Below are 17,108 nucleotides of genomic sequence, written 5' to 3'. Positions count from 1 at the left end.
CTGATTTTCAGACTCACTATAAAGCTGCAGTAGTCAAGGCCTAAGGAGACACATCAACAGCAAAGCAGAGTCCCTCAGTGGACGCGCACGTCACGGTGGAGCTTGCGTGGGTGGCGCTGGGTCAAGTCCGGGATTTTATCCTCTCTCCTCACCGCCCTCCCGCCCCCACTCCTCTTCTTTCTGGGCACGGCAGCCCCGGTGCCACCTCTGAGGGGGCCTGCCTTCCACTTCTGGGACCAGAGCTAGGGGGTTCTTTGTTTTAATTACAAATTTAATTACAAATTCCTGGATCTGACCTCATCCCTGCTGAGCAGGAATCTCCCGAGTGAGCCCAGAGTCCTTATTTTTGTAAAGCTCACAGAGGATTCTGCACGCAGCTGTGGGAGAGCCCTCCCGGAACATGGCAGTTCTGAAGTCAACGTTAAGATGGAGAAAAGCAGCTGCAACTTTCACCAACTCAAGAGCTTTACAACAACCAGATGCTCACAGGGCAAAAGGGCAGGTATTGTCCGGAGTTGGTGTGGTCTGAGTGTGGGCAGTTTGTTTAGCCTTTATGTATTTATAAAACTCTGACTTACTCCATCATAATATCTTGGACCTACACCGGCCCCAAACTCAGCCAATTTCAAGTTGAGGGCCAAAACCGTCATAACACTGGCATCAGGCCACACTTCCCCTGGCCATGCTTTACAGTTAAATACTTATTTGAAAAATCTGTACTTTTTCATTCTTACAGCACAGCTTAGGCTAAGCAACTGGATAAAGATGGGATTCTTAAGTCTGTAATACCCCCGAATGAAACGTTATTAATATAATTCAAAACTAAAAATAGAACTACCATATGATCCAGCAATCCCACTCCTGGGCATCTATCTGGAGAAAACCATCATCTGAAAGGATACATGCACCCCAATGTTCACTGCAGCACTATTTACAATAGCCAACACATGGAAGCAACCTAAATGTCCATCGACAGAGGAATGGATAAAGATGACGTGGTACATACGTACAATGGAATACTATTCAGCCATAAAAAAGAAGGAAATAATGCCATTTGCAATAACATGGATGGACCTAGAGATTATCATACTAAGTGAAGTAAGTCAAAGACAAATATCATATGCTATCACTCATATGTGGAATCAAATTTTGTAAAAATGAAACAAATGAACTTATTTACGAAACAGAATCAGACTTACAGATATCAAAAACAGACTTATGGTTACGAAAGGGGAAATGTCAGGGGGAGAGGGATAAATCAGGAGCTTGGGATGAACACACACACACTACTATATATGATAGATAACCAACAAGGACCTACTGTATAGCACAGGGAACTCTACTCAGTATTCTGGGATCACCTATATGAGAAAAGAATCTAAAAAAAAGAATGAATATATGTATATGTATAACTGATCACCCCGCATCCCTGCTCTGTGACAAGATACCACCAAGTTGCTGTACACCTGAAACTAACACAACATTGTAAATCAACTATACTCCAACAAAATTAAAATTTAAAAGAAGAGAGAAAAGAAGTATTTATGAGAAATTGCCCTAAGACATTTGCAGGAGAAAGAGGTGGCGGATTAGAAAGAGGAAGCAGTGCCGCTGTCACTGGTGTGTGCTGAAACAGTGCTGCAACGTCCGGCAGGCATGGCCCTTCTTGGAACAGTGACGCAGGGGAGGAGAGCTTCCCTGACGCGCAGACTATTCCTCTGCCCCATCTCGGCTCGGGTGGGAGCCCCGGGTTTCTCAGCAACGGGAACTGCCCTTATGTCCCAACTGGAAGGGGAACAGCAGAAACGTCACAGTCTGGTCCCAGGGCCCCGGCAGAAAGCAGACTCTGGCTTTCAGCCACGCTGGGGGCAGACCTTGGAGCTGCCAGCGACAGAGCGACCCCTACCCGACAATTTCAGTCAACTTGGGGACAAGTTGCAGCTAAAGGAAAGGGACAGGGTGCTGGGGAGATGGTGTGAAGAACCAACACTGAAAACAGGAGCCCGTGGGACCGGGCACAGAAGGCCAAAGCCTAGGGCCACATCCACAGAAGAACAAAGGACTTCCCCATCTCCTTGCCCTTCAGGAGCTAATTTATTTGAACATGAATCCTGAATGCTAGGAAGGGGAGATTTCCAGGCTTTTTACACTTTCTACCTGACTCCCAATTTAGAAAAGAAGAAAAGGAAAGGGAAAGAAGGAAAAAAACAAAACCCTCTGGCTTTCTAGAAACATTTGACAGAGCAGCCAGGAGCCCCACACCCAGGGCTCTCATCCCATGTCTGCGGTGTAGACAAGCCTGCTCTCACTCCTCTGAGGCTGCAGGCCCAGGGGCTGGCAGGAAGAGAAAGAGAGAAGTTCACCCAGGAGCAGAATGAACATCCACCACGGGGGATACATTGTCGCCACCACAGCTGGTATTTATTGAGGGATTACCAAGTGCCAGGCACTATTTAATACTCCACTAGTTAGGTATATTAATCCTCATACTAACTTTTTGAGGTATTATTGTTATCATGATTCTCTCCAATTAACAGGTGTAGAAAGTGAGGCATTAAGTAGATAAATAACTTGCCCAAAGTCACAAAGAATGCGTAGAGTAGCTGGGATTGCAAACCTGGGAAATAATAATCACTTCCTGGCTCTAAATTCTCCAAGAGTTTCTCATGATACTTAAAATCCAAATCCGTTATCACAGCCTATAAAATCCCACCTCATCTGATTCCTACTCCCTGACCTCACTGCCTATGACTTTCCCCCTTGCTCACAGACCTGATCAAACTGGCATCTGAGTCCTCAGTCAGGAAAAACACATTCCTGCCTCAGGGCCTTTGAACATGCTTTTCCCTCTGCTGGGAACACAGATCTCTGCAGGGCTCACTCCCTCGTCTTATTCATGTCTCTGCTCAAATGTCATCTCCACTGAGCAACCCTCCCCGACCTCTGATCTAAAATACAAAGTCCCCCATCCTCTATCACCTTATCTGTTGGGTCTTTCCCCACACACTGATCGCCAACTGAAATCAGATCTTCATTTGCTGGGCTGTGCATTATGTGTCTTATGCACTAGAGTGTAAGTTCCTTCAGGGCTGAAACGCCAGCCCTAGGACATGGCTCAGTAAGTATCTGTTGAATGAATGACTATATAAATGAAGGGGTGGGGCATATGGGGCCCAGGAGAGGGGTGTCACACCCACGTCACAGAGCGTAAGGTGAGACAGTCATGAAAATACAGTGGTTCTTCACCTTTTAGAAGTTAGGCAGTGCTGGGCTTCCCTGGTGGTGCAGTGGTTAAGAATCCGCCTGCCAATGCAGGGGACACAGGTTCGAGCCCTGGTGCGGGAAGATCCCACATGCCACGGAGCAACTAAGCCCGTGTGCCACAACTACTGAGCCCGCATGCCGCAACTACTGAAGCCCACGTGCCTAGAGCCCATGCTCTGCAACAAGAGAAGCCACCACAATGAGAAGCCCATGCGCCGCAGCGAAGAGTAGCCGCTGCTCGCCACAACTAGAGAAAGCTGCACACAGCAACGAAGAACCAAAGCAGCCAAAAATAAATACATTAATTAATTAATTAACCAAAAAAAAAAAAAAAAAGAAGTTAGGCAGTGCTCTGAGTCCTAGATGACAGGCACGGGCCTTTCGTCCAAAAAAGTAACCAAACATTTGTATATAATCTCAAGAATCAGAGGGATAAATTGGGAGATTGGGATTGACACATACACACTACTGTATATAAAATAAAACAGATAAGTAATAAGAACCTACCGTATAGCACAGGGAATTCTATTCAATACTCTGTAATGACCTATATGGAAAAGAATCTAAAAAAGAGTGGATATGTGTATATGTATAACTGATTCACTTTGCTGTACAGCAGAAACTAACACAACATTGTAAATCAACTCTACTCCAATAAAAACTAATTTTAAAAAAATCTCAAGAATCTCTTTTAAACCCCAGGGAAGAACATCTGCACCAACGATTTGGGGGGTGGCAGGTAACAAAGAGACTCGGATCTATCTGAGCGCCAGCTGAAGCCCCTTCTGCTCCCCCGGCTGCCTCGTGGGTAGTTCCGCCCCCTCCGGCTGCTTCTAAAGAAAAGAATGGGGTCTGTGAACAGGGCAGTAGAAACAGCAGAGTGTGAGTCCCTGGCCCAGCAACGTGGCTTCTGGTGGCTACATCCTGCATTCTCAGCTCTGGACCTTGGCTCGCAGTGGGAGAGATGACGACTATCATTAATATTCCCTCTCTCCCGTCGCCCACCAGCCGCATCACCTTGCCTTGACCAATGGAATGTGGCAGAAGGGACACCATGCCAGCTCCAGGCCTCGCCTGGAAGAGGCTTCCGCTTTCACCATGTGATAAGTCTGACTACCCGAGACCACCTGCTGTGAGGAGGCCCAAGTCAGCCACACGAAGAGACAGAGGATGGCCCTGCCGAGGGACCCCTGAGGCACCGGACACCTGACCCGTCTGCCTGGACCTTCCAGCCCAGCTGGGCCCACCAGCCCCCTGACTGCAACTGAGCGAGTGACTCACGCTGACACCAAATGGAGCAGAAGAACGGCCAAGCCAGTTTCCTGACCCGCAGAATAATGGAAAACGATAGAGCTTTGCTGTTTTAAGCCACCAAGATTTGGGGTAGGCTGTCACACAGCAGTAAATAACGGGCCCATTCACACAACTCCTCAGCAGGTATGTCCTCCCCTCCTGCTTTGCTGAACCCTACCCACCCCTCAGTATGAGCTCCAGTAACGCCTCCTTCCAGAAGCTTCTCTCATCACTCCACCTCACCCTTCACCCCACCAGCCTCTGAACTCTCAACCTCCTCATCCTTGAAGGCCCCCTCCTCCAAGAAGCCCTCCCTGACTTCCACAGTGGCCATGTGCCTGTGCCCATCTCTGTCTGCCTGTTTCCCCTCAGAATGTCACTGTCACACATCCACATACTCCACAGACATAGCTCATTACTCCCACAAAGTACGGGTTCAGTAAGATCCAATGAACTAAAAGGATAAACGCTGACACCACTCACTGGGCCTTGACACACCACCTCATTCATCCTCTCTGCAGACCGGTGCATGTCGTGACCCCCGTGACTGAAAACGCCTGGAGGGTGAGGGTCGTGCTACTCACCTCTGCACCCCTCACAGAGCCCTGCACATAGTAGGTGCTCAATAAATGTACTGTTGACTCTTTTTTTTTTTTTTTGGCTGTGTTGGGTCTTCATTGCTGCACCCGGGCTTTCTCTAGTTGCGGCGAGTAGGGGCTACTCTTTGTTGCGGTGCACGGGCTTCTCATTGTGGTGGCTTCTCCTGTTGCGGAGCACGGGCTCTAGGCATGTGGGCTCAGTAGTTGTGGCTCACGGGCTCTAGAGCACAGGCTCAGTAGTTGTGGTGCGGCATTTGGGATCTTCCCGGACTGGGGCTTGAACCTGTGTCCCCTGCACTGGCAGGCGGATTCTTAACCACTGCGCCACCAGGGAAGCCCCTGTACTGTTGACTCTTATCTGGTCCATGTGACCTGAACTCCAGGTTCACCCACAGACCTCTCAGGCTCAGGTTCTCCTAGACCTGGATGCACTGCAAGGATGGATAGACTCTGCCTGTTTGTCTCTTTTCAATCAATGAAATTCTCGGAAATCCATGCTTTCTACACTCACAACAATGAATTCATTCCAAAAGGATCATCTTTTGGAAGCCACATTCTCTTTAAAGGCACTCACCCCCGACCCCTCCTTTCACAGCCAAGCGTGAAGGAGTTAACACAGCTTCCCACGCTGCCTGGGAGCTGCAAATCAACTGGAAATATCTGGTTCAATCTGTTGTTATAAAGCACAGTCCAGACAGAACTGTCACCATGAGGGACAATCATTCTATGTACACACATAGTCCTGTGACCTTTACCCAACATTCCAGAGATAGGGGAGCTGCATGGGCCTGGGGGGAGGGGAGGGGGAGGGTTATAAATATCGGGACTGCCTGGGTAATTCCTTATCTACAAACTCCTTATCTCTGGGAAGGTTCAAAGCACTTCCCATCCACCACCTGGGACCCTCCTGCCTCCTGGGGACCAGGCCCTGGCTCTCCCCGGCCAGGCCAGGTGTCGTCTGCTTCTCCTGCTCCAGCCTCCCCTTCTCAGGCTGTAAGTCTCAGCTGGGACCCGATCCTAAAATTCTATAAGCTCACACCAGGCCAGGAACTTGCATCAACAGGTAAGGGCCTTTGTCACCTGGAGCTGAGCAAGGTGGAAATGTGATAAAGGCCAACAAAGAAGACAGGATTGGTCAGGAAATGGGGTCCTTTCGGGCACATGGCTGGCCCTCCCCAAGTGCTCATGGACCCAGTAAGTGTGCGTTCATCTCTGGGAGACATAGGGGAGATGTGTGCAGGCCTGGAGGACAGCGCCTGGGGTCCTCACCCCACCTCCACCGCTTCCCAGCTGTGCGACCTTGGAACACATCCCTGAGGGGACTAGGCCGGTGCTGATTCAAATAAAAAGCGCTCAATAAATGTGAGCTCCCCGCTCATCCCTCCCGCGTCCATTAGAAAAGGCTGGCTCAGTACTGAGGCTACTGAATCCAGGTACAAGGCATGCTCTATCCTTCAGGGATGATGTGCTGAACCCCCAAATAACAGAAATTAACTTGAATATATCACTCAGTACTATTAAGGGACCATTCATTCATTCAATTCATTCATTCATTCATTCGACAAACATTTGTCGAGTGTGTCACGTGCAGCCAGCGTTGCCCTAAGCGCAACTTATGAGCGTCCCTGTTCTGGAGACTATGGGGCTTTAAACAGTTACTGCCCCTAAAGTGCTTTAGTCCACGGTCCTGTCTCTGTCTTTGGAAAGGAATACAACGCATTCTACCTGCCATCATGTAGGCCCTAGATTTTAGGGAACAAGAGGATGCTCAACGAGGATGCTCGGTCATGATAATGACAGAGATTCTAACGACACCAGCAAACAGAAGTGATGCTCACGCAGAGGTGAATGGATACACACACAGGAGACTCCCTGAGTAGAAAACAAGACAACATATCCACCGCCCCAAGCTGCTATGCCACAAATCTGACCCCGACTCTAAGCTCACAGACATGATAGTATAGATCAACCTTCTACCACCTACCTGTGGGGAAGGACCAGTTTTCCTTTTGCATTTTTCAATTTGCTGTCGGCTGATAATTTGCAAAATGCACAGATCGTGTGCTTGAATGCTACGGTGATGTCAAATTACGTTAAAAGTTTCTAAATACTTTCTCTCACTGTTGGTATTTGCCTTAATTTTACCCAGCACCAAACGATTCACAAACTGGCCCCCATCTATGAAGCACACTTTGGTTAGCAGTGATGTAGTTAATTCCACAAACCATCCCAAATCGAGCCTAATACGTGTTGCAAACAATTATAAGAAATGGAATTGTAAAGGTCCACTTACTTGCCGATGGTCGAAATCTGATCAGATCTTGCAAGTCAGTAGAAATCTGGAAAACATGGCTATAGAACTGCTGGACTGAATTCTTCAGGCCAGAGATGTCTCTGGAATGTGTCTGGAGCGTCCCGTTCATCTGCCTGACACAACTCCAGAGGCTGCTGACATGCTTGTTGAGCCCTTCCTTGATTTTCTGAAGACTTCCTGAGATGGAGTCCAGTTTGCTGCAGGTTTTCTCCATATGAGACAACCTGTCCTCCACCACGGAGACCCCCCTCTGGACCCCGTGTGTCTTCTCCTTACAAGTGTCCAGCTCGGCGAGGACCTGGCCCTGCAGCCGCTGCCACCTCTCCTCCAGCTGGTCGCAGCAATGCACCGAGGTGGCCGGGGGAGACGGGAGGGGCTCACCCCCCTTAGAAGACCCACGTCCTGCAGCCTTTTTACCTTCTCTACCACTGCTCAGCCCATTATGAAGATGACTCACGTGGTCTTCTGTGCGGTTTAGTTGAGAATAAAGAAAACTAAAATCCTGTTGAAGTCTCTGGATGCTACGCTCGGTTTCTTGAAACTTCCTATGCATTGTGTCATTTAGAGATTTCAAAAGGCTCAAAGTGTCACCTGCTGAGGAGTCGTCTCCTTTTCGCAAAATATCTTCTCTCCCACGAGGCTCTCCCTGGAAGTTCTGTAGGCACATATCCTCCACCACTTGCACTTTGCCCTTCAGGTGGTTTAACTCCACCAAGACCTGCTCGTTCCCAGCCCCCGACCCACCAGGCGGGGCTGACGCTGGGGGAGCGAGTTCTGCCTCCGAGCCGTTGGCCATCGCCAGGAGAGCGCTCCCCAGCCGCTCCTCCAGAGACTGGATTTTCTGATCAAGAAGCTGCTTCAAGTCATCTACCTCCCCACTGATGGTCCCCCGGAGGGTTTCTTCAATATAAAAGCAGTGTTCCTCCGCGTTCTTCTCTGTCACGTTGATCCTTGCATCCAGTTCATTCCATCTGGCATCAAAGTCCACATCCGGCTCTGGAACTACGAGGTGGTCAAACTCATTGTCTAGTCGTCCGTTCAGCATTCTGGTCGCTTCAGCAACTCTTTCAATTTTCTGGTCTAACATCTTGATCTGTTGCCCAAAGTCACCATGCTTGGCACCGTCACAGCAATTTGCCCTGGTCGAAGGGTCTTGGACCCGGGCTCGAAGGTCACTGATTTCTTTTCTCAGGTTGGTTTCCTTCTCTCCTATAAGCTCGATCACTCCCAGGTAGCTGCTCCCATAGTCATCACAGTGCTGCTGGAGACCAATGAGCTTATACTCACACGAGTTCTTCAGATCAGCCAGCTTCCTGTCCATTCCCTCCATGAGCTCCTCTCTCAGGGCATCAATCTGACTATCGACATACGCTTGGTAGAGCTCATTGGTCGTCATGGTGACCGTAGGGCCCTGGGCCGCCTCCTGGAGCTGTTTGAGCTGCCCTTCATAGCCCTTCACTTTCCCATCCAGCTCTTCCAGCTTGCTACTCTTGGTCTTCAGAGCATCCTTGACTTCAGCCAATTCAGACTTGATGTCCTTCATGCCAGACTCCTTATTGTTGAGGACACCAGGAAGCTGGACCGTTTCTGGTTCTCCACCAACGGCGCTGTCAGGCACTGGCTGGGGGTGCAGGTTACTGAGCCACGATGCCAGCATTTTGCTGGCATCATCCTGAATGGAGTGTTTGAGGTTTTCATTCACTCCAGCAATGGAAGACTGGAGATCAAGAACTGTCCTTGTGAGTCGGAGAACCTTCTCCTCAAGCACCTGGATTTTCTTTTCCTGAAGTTCTAGGGGCCCCTGTTTTAGATCTACGGTCCGACTTAGTTCTGCTGCAGGAGTTGGTGACAAAGTCTTCTCAGGCTCTGAGACTCGGCTTGGTTCATTGTCTGTTACAAAGAAAGAGTTGGACATGACTTAACATTTTCTACCTTTACCCAGTTTCTGCAAAGACAATATACAGGGTATTCATGGGATTCACTTACAGTTCCCTTCTCACTGCAGGTAATTATTGTGCTAGAGTAGAAAAGACTATGGGCTTTAAGTAAAATAGACCTCCAGGGGCATTCTGGCTCTGCTGTTTACAGTCTGCCCTCGAGCAGGTTAACTCACTTCTGTGAACTATAATCCCCTCATCTATGAAGAAGAGGTACTATCTTCCCTCTTGGGTTGTTAAGAGGATATTTACATGGCACATAATAGATACTCAATGGCCTCTTTCACCCTGAAGGGAGATATTCTTTATTTGTGTTATCATATGAACACACATCATTCCCACATTAGTAACTGCACCCACACCCCGACGGTTGACTGCATTCTGTAAAACCACAAGAACCCACTTGAGATCCACCCATTAGAAGTTGGGTGGTATGATATCACACGAGCAACAAGTTACCCTCCAAGCAACCCCTAAATGTTTGCTTACTTTTAATAGCATCCCTGTGCTAAAAGACTCTCATAGACATTGTTCAGTGCTGTCATGCAGCTGGGGAAACTAACAGCAAATGAGAGATAAAGCAACAGAGTCTACTGGCATCTCCCAACAACAGAGCTACATGGCCCTAAGTAGTGAGAGTCACTAAGTCAAAGAATACAAACATTGAATTTTTTTTGGCCAAGCCCCACGTGGCTTGCTGGATCCTAGTTCCGGGACCAGGGATCCAACCCGTGCCCTGTGCAGTGGAAGCACAGAGTCCTAACCACTGGACCGCCAAGGAATTCCCCAAACATTCAATTTTTGATAATCGTACTTTAAGAAATGTACCCTGCAAGGAAACAGTCCAAAAGAAAAAAATTATTATAAAATAATTGTGATGAGTCATAAAATGAAAATAAACTAACGTACAGAGAGAGAGATAAATTAAACAAAAAGCAGGTTATCAGAATCTGAGGCACTGGACTTCCCTGGTGGTGCAGTGGTTAAGAATCTGCCTGCCAATGCAGGGAACACAGGTTCGAGCCCTGGTCCGGGAAGATCCCACATGCTGCAGAGAAGCTAAGCCCGTACGCCACAACTACTGAGCCTGTGCTCCAGAGCCTGCGAGCCACAACCGCTGAGCCCGTGTGCCACAACTACTGAAGCTCACGTGCCCAGAGTCCATGCTCTGTAACAAGAGAAGCCACTGCAATGAGAAGCCCGCGCACCCCAACAAAGAGTAACCCCCGCTCACCGCAGCTAGAGAAAGCCCGCACACAGCAATGAAGACCCAACGCAGCCAAAAATAAATAAATAAATTTATTTTTTTTTTTTAAATCTGAGGCACTAGGAGAATAAGTGGCAAACCACACCCTTGAACACAGAATACAAGGAATACTAGAATACCATCGACAAGCCTACAGACGATACTGAGACCTATCGTGTAAAGTGGAAAAAGTCACACACAACATAGATTACAATGAAATAAAATGTATTAATGTACACTGACAAACACTGGAAGTAAATTTAGAATGTTGTCGATATTTGAGCTTAATGTTCATTGTTTTTTCCTCCTCTAAACTTTTTCAGACGATCATATCAACAGTTATTATTCATTAAAATCGACATAGTGTTAAAACCAAGACTGAAATTCAGATGTCTAAATTCCCAAGGAGAAAACTAGAAAGAACACCTTGTTTTCCATACTGAAAAATGTATTCTATCTCAGGACACCAGAAATAAAATTCATTGAATCATGTACAAATGAAATGCTGTTCTGAGCAAAAGAAATTCTTTTCAAAGGTCCGGAGAAGCGGGGGAAGATCAGGATGTAAGCAGATGTTTTTTTCATATACTACTGGGATATAAGAATTGCTACAGCTTTTTGGAAGGATAATTTGGCGAATGTATCAAAATACTCAGAATCCTTTTGACTCTGCAATTACACTTCTAGAAATTTATTCTAGTAAATAATAAGGATGAATCCAAAAATTTAACAGGGAAAAAATACTTATTCAAATACTATCTATAATAATGAAAAATTGCAAACAGTCTAAGTGACCAACGGTACAGGATTATGTCCAAACAATCACACTCTATGAAGCCATGAGATGATATTGTAGTATATTTAATGACATGGGTGTTTTTTCATTAAGTTGAAAAATAAGTTCCAAAAACAGTATGTTCATTATAATGATAGTGGATTGAGGATAAGCACTTCCTTTCATTCTCTTCTGAAATCCCACTAAAATGGAAAAAAAAAAAAACAAGCAAAACAAACCCCAACCAAGTCACATATAAAAAATTGGGAATCAGAATGGTTTTGGACTTTTTCACAGTGCATTGGAAACTAGAAGAAAAAAATTTTTTAATTGAAGTACAGTTGATTTACAATGTTGTGTTAGTTTCAGGTGTACAGCAAAGTGATTCAGATATATATATATATATATATATATATATATATGTATATATATATATATTCTTTTTCAGGTTCTTTTCCCACATAGGTTATTACAAAATATTGAGTATAGTTCCATGTGCTATGTAGTAGGTCCTTGTTGTTTATCTATTTTATATATAGTAGTGTGTATATATTAATCCCAAATTCCCAATTTATCCCTCCCCCGCAGTTTTCCTCTTTGGTAACCGTAAGTTTGTTTTCTATGTCTGTGAGTCTCTTTCTGTTTTTCAAATAAGTTTATTTGTATCATTTTTTTAGATTCCACATATAAGTAATATCATATGATATTTGTCTCTGTCCGACTTACTTCACTTAGTATGATAATCTATAGATCCATCCATGTTGCTGCAAATGGCATTATTTCATTCTTTTTATGGCTGAGTAATAGTCCATTGTATATATACACACCACATCTTCTTTATCCATTCACCTGTCAATGGACACTTAGGTTGCTTCCATGTCTTGGCTATTGTAAATAGTGCTGCAATGCACATTGGGGTGCATGTATCTTTTCAAATTATAGTTTTCTCTGGATATATGCCCAAAAGTGTGATCGCTGGATCATGTGGTAGCTCAATTTTTAGTTTTTTAAGGAACCTCCATATTGTTCTCCATAGTGGCTGCACCAATTTACATTCCCACCAACAGTGTAGGAACGTTCCTTTTTGGAAACTAGAAGAAAATTGAGTGATGCTTTCAAAATTCTAAAGGAAAATTATTTCCAACCTGATATTCTGAAAATATTTTCAGAATATCAAAAAGCTTACCTCCCATGCAATCCTCTCATGAAACTACTAGAAGATGTGCTCTACCAAAACAAGGGAATACATTGAGAAAGAGCAAGCAGGGGGTACAGGAAGCAGGGAACGGATGGGAGAGAAGTCAGTTAAGGTCACAGGGTGGCAGCTGTGAACAAGGACAAGCAGATGACCAGTCCAGGTGGGGCAGGTGAGAAGGCTCTAGGAGAGATTTCTTCAAGAAGATGAAACCGATGTGTCTGAACATAACGAGGGGACATGTAGATAACCAGTGGAGAGTCTGGGTTGAAATAGGGATAAAAATATAGAAAACCAAGCAAAGGAAAACATACTTATTAACTCTAGAGAAATCCAAAAACAGTGTAGGAAAGGCAGCATATTCATAGTACACTACAGAGCTCAGCTGTAAACATTATATAACTACTACAATGTAACCAATAAATACTGAACAGATAAAAACACAGTATAACTGAATGGAAAGGATGGCAGTATAGGAGCCCCATGTTAGAGGAAAGGGACTTAAATCCTCACCTTCCATAATGAGAAGTCAAGGGGTGTGGAGGTAAATTCCAAAAGACCATCTAAAGAGTTTAAAGCAGTGCTCACTTCAGCAGCACATTTACTAAAATTGGAACGATACAAAGAAGATTTGCATGGTCCCTGCACAAGGATGACAGGTAAATTTGTGAAGCATTCCATATTTTTAAGCAACCTACGTGTCCATCGATAGATGAGTGGATAAAGAAGATGTGGTATATGTACACAATGGGATATTGCTCAGCCATAAAAAAGAATGAAACAATGCCATTTGCAACAATATGGGTGGATCTGAAGGGTTTTATGCTTAGAGAAATAAAAGTCAGACAAAGAAAGACAAATACTCTGTGTTATCATTTATATGTGGAATCTAAAAAAATAAAACAAATAGATGTATATAACAAAACAGAAACAAACTCACAGATACAGAGAACAAACTGGTAGTTACCAGTGGGGAGAAGGAAGTGGGGAGGGGCAAGATAGAGGTAGAGGATTAAGAGGTACAAACTATGTAAAAAATAAATAAGAAACAAGGACAACACGGGGAAATATAGCCATTATTTTGCAATAACTTTAAATGAAGTATAATCTATAAAAATATTGAATCACTATGTTGTACACCTATAATTAATATAGTATTGTAAATCTATACTCCAATTTTTTTTAATTTTTAAAGAGTTTAAAGTAATTACCCCTGAGAAGGGAAAGTGGGAGAGAAAGGGAATCAGTGCTTTTCCTAATAGTCCTTATAAAGCTACTGAACTCATTAAACTACATGTATGTTTAAACTTTTATAAAATTAAAAGTAAAACTAAACGAAACAGAAATAAACTGCCCACTATGATCCAACACGCCCCCTCACTACTTGTCTAGTGTCTGCCTTCCATGAGGTCAGGGACTGTGTCTGCTTTGATTTTCTCTTTTCCTAAGAACCTAGTATAGAGCCTGCAGATATAGAAGCTCAATAAATATTTGTGGGATGAATGAATGAATTTTTCTTTAACAAAATGTATGCACAGAAGTAGAAAAGAGAATAGTGCTCTATAGTAAAATGTTAACAGTAGTTGTCATTTGGTGGTGAGATTATGTGTACTTAAATATTTTTCCTATAAACATTCTGTAATAGATATGCATTACTTTTATAATAAAAATTATTTTTAAATCTGTTTTACGGACAATATTGGGAAACACCACTAGTTTCAAAACCGAAAACACAGGACTTCCCTGGTGGCACAGTGGTCAAGAATCCACCTGCCAATGCAGGGGACACAGGCTCAAGCCCTGGTCCGGGAAGATCCCACATGCCGCGGAGCAACTAAGCCCGTGCACCACAGCTACTGAGCCTGCACGCCGCAACTACTGAAGCCCGTGCGCGTAGAGCCCGTGCTCTGCAACAAGAGAAGCCACCTCAATGAGAAGCCCGCGCCCTGTGACGAAGAGTAGCCCCCGCTCGCCACAACTAGAGAAAGCCCGCGCACAGCAACGAAAACCCAATGCAGACAAAAAAAAAAAAAAAATGAAAACACCTCATGGGAAAATATAATCATTTAAAGACGACTTAAACATTTAACTCATAAGAAAATCTAGGTTTTTCTCACTGAACTTTAAAAAAGAAGAAAGATAAAGTGATGTAGAATAAAATGTCAAAATATTTTTATCCATAAAAGTCAGTTTCTTAGTGTTACACTTAAAAGCCAAGGTGAAAATTATCATTGCTTTCTAAGCTATTCATTGAGTTTGTGCTACTTCACTTAAAAAAAAAATCAAAAGCAAATTTAAGAACAGCCTCATTGGATACTTCTAACTTGGGGCTTAGCTTTGCAGATATCTCACCCCAAACAGAATGAGATTGATTGTACTTACCTATTTTTTTTTTGAAAAAGAAACAATTTTAGTTTCTTCAAATTCAGGTTTATGGGAGCTTGTACATGAAAAGTAAAGTAAAAACAAACCAAGCATCATTACCTCATTACATTTGACTCTCTTCTGTCTGTGCCTCAGGCCACACGAGGCTGAGACCAGCAGCATCTCCCACTCTAAGGCCTTGGCTTTCACGACCAGTTGGCCCTAACAAAGCAATTTACTTTTTAAAAGTCTGTCTTCCGATCGCTACTGCTTCTGCAAATAAATTTGTGTGCCATGTGTCTACTGCAGGCATATATGCGTGTTTTGGGAAGACCTTGGAAAGCTCGACACTGTAACTCATAAATCCTGTAGTTTGAAGGAGCAGTGGCGGCCTGCAAAGCAGAGCACAAGTCAGAAGTTACCTGTGGCTTTCTTCACGCTGTTTCTCGGCCGAGTGAGTGTGGGGCGGGGAGTCTTCACGGGGTCTCTGGGACCTTCTTGGCAGTCTCCTCCCCTGAAGCCAGGGCAGCACCTCCATTCCAACTGTGTCACCGTCTTGTACCTGGTGACATATCTGGGTCTGACATTCACACGATAACTGCCGAAGAAAAAGGTGGCATCTCTCTTTACTGGCTGCTGTTGCAAACACCCCCGGCCCCCCTGGCTGAACCCAAATGAAGACGCTCCAGGTCACTGCTCTCTCCAGGCTGACCCAGCAGGGATCACTGGTCTCCTCTAGTCCGGCCCTGCCCCCCTCCTTCCTCCAGCTCTTGCATCCACCTGCCCCCAGCTCCCCTCCCACTAAAGGCTGGAGAAACAGACAACTCAGAAAAACTTGGCCCATGAATCTCATTGGATGTGGACCCTGTTCACAAACTGGGCTTTTATTTCACCGACAAACTCACAATTCGCTGCTTTGTGGAGGCTTTTCCAAGGTAAGTCAGGGCCGTTTGGTTTGTGTTTTAGAGAAACACCCCGGGTGCCCTCGCCTCCCATGGCCCCCTGTGTATTCATCTCGGCACCGTCTTTCCCAACACCAGCAAAGGGAGCAGCGAGCCTCTGGAGACCCACCTCACGCTATTTGTTTTCAGATCCTTTTAAAAAGATGCCCCGGTCCACACGACTAAAGACAGAAATAAGGAAGCAGAATTGGAACCATTCAAAAATCCCATTTACGGTGCACTTGTGTATCACATAGAGACCCTGGCAACAAGCTGGAAAGTCCTTCAGACCCAGGGCTGGACCTCAGCCCAGAACAGACAGCGACAACCCAGAGCCCCTGGGCGCTCAGAGGGACCAACCAGGAGTTCACCCCCCGGGGGCCCTCCCTGCTCACAGCACAGAGGCGAGCCGGCTCCTGGCTCACCCCGGCTTCTCTTTCTTTTTTTTTTTTTTTTTTTAATTTATTTATTTAATTTTGGCTGTGTTGGGTCTTCGTTTCTGTGCGAGGCCTTTCTCTAGTTACAGCAAGTGGGGGCCACTCTTCATCGCGGTGCGCGGGTCTCTCACCATTGCGGCCTCTCCCGTCGCGGAGCACAGGCTCCAGACGCGCAGGCTCAGTAGTTGTGGCTCACGGGCCCAGTTGCTCCGCGGCACGTGGGATCCTCCCAGACCAGGGCTCGAACCCGTGTCCCCTGCATTGGCAGGCAGACTCTCAACCACTGTGCCACCAGGGAAGCCCCCAGCCTCTCTTTCTGACTGGGAACGACAGCTCTCTTGAACCTCGTCACTTTCTCTTCATTTCCAACACCAGCACGACCAAGCAGCTAGCCCCCTTTTGGGACCGATTCCCAGAAAGAAATGGGCTTTGCATCACGTCCTCAGGGTTGCTGTGTGCTGCTCAGGGTGGAATCGGGGGGCCTGGTGCCTGCCTAGTGACTCCATCAGGCCCCGGCCTTTGGCAGGTTGGAGTTCAAAGTTACATTCCGGAAAAAATTACAAATGGCTAAATGTAATGGACTTCTGGCATCCTCCCTGAGGGTCCAAACCATGACACCCAAAACCTCACATGCCAGGAACTACCTCACGTGCCAGGAGAGGCAAGGCAACCCTTCAGAATTCCAGGAGGGCCCGCCGACAGCACTGCCCCAGCGGGAGTGTCCCAACACCTCACTGACCCGT

General features: G+C 45.8%; 1 protein-coding gene across 1 annotated transcript in view; it reads right to left on the bottom strand.

The window, feature by feature from the left end:
* Nucleotides 1-17,108, bottom strand: part of EMILIN2 (elastin microfibril interfacer 2) — a 53,014-nt gene that overhangs the window by 13,752 nt on the left and 22,154 nt on the right. The window contains exons 3-4 of the mRNA XM_082418617.1: nucleotides 15,410-15,585; nucleotides 7,450-9,360 (exon numbers count right to left, since the gene is read on the bottom strand). Coding sequence (XP_082274743.1) covers nucleotides 7,450-9,360; nucleotides 15,410-15,585 — 2,087 coding nt within the window. The remainder of the gene's footprint in view (nucleotides 1-7,449; nucleotides 9,361-15,409; nucleotides 15,586-17,108) is intronic.

The sequence above is a fragment of the Balaenoptera physalus genome (genome assembly GCF_965194825.1).
Source record: "Balaenoptera physalus genome assembly, chromosome: 12".
NCBI lineage: Eukaryota > Metazoa > Chordata > Mammalia > Artiodactyla > Balaenopteridae > Balaenoptera > Balaenoptera physalus.
Note: the sequence above shows the minus strand (reverse complement) of the source record. Positions and strands in the feature narration are given on the sequence as shown.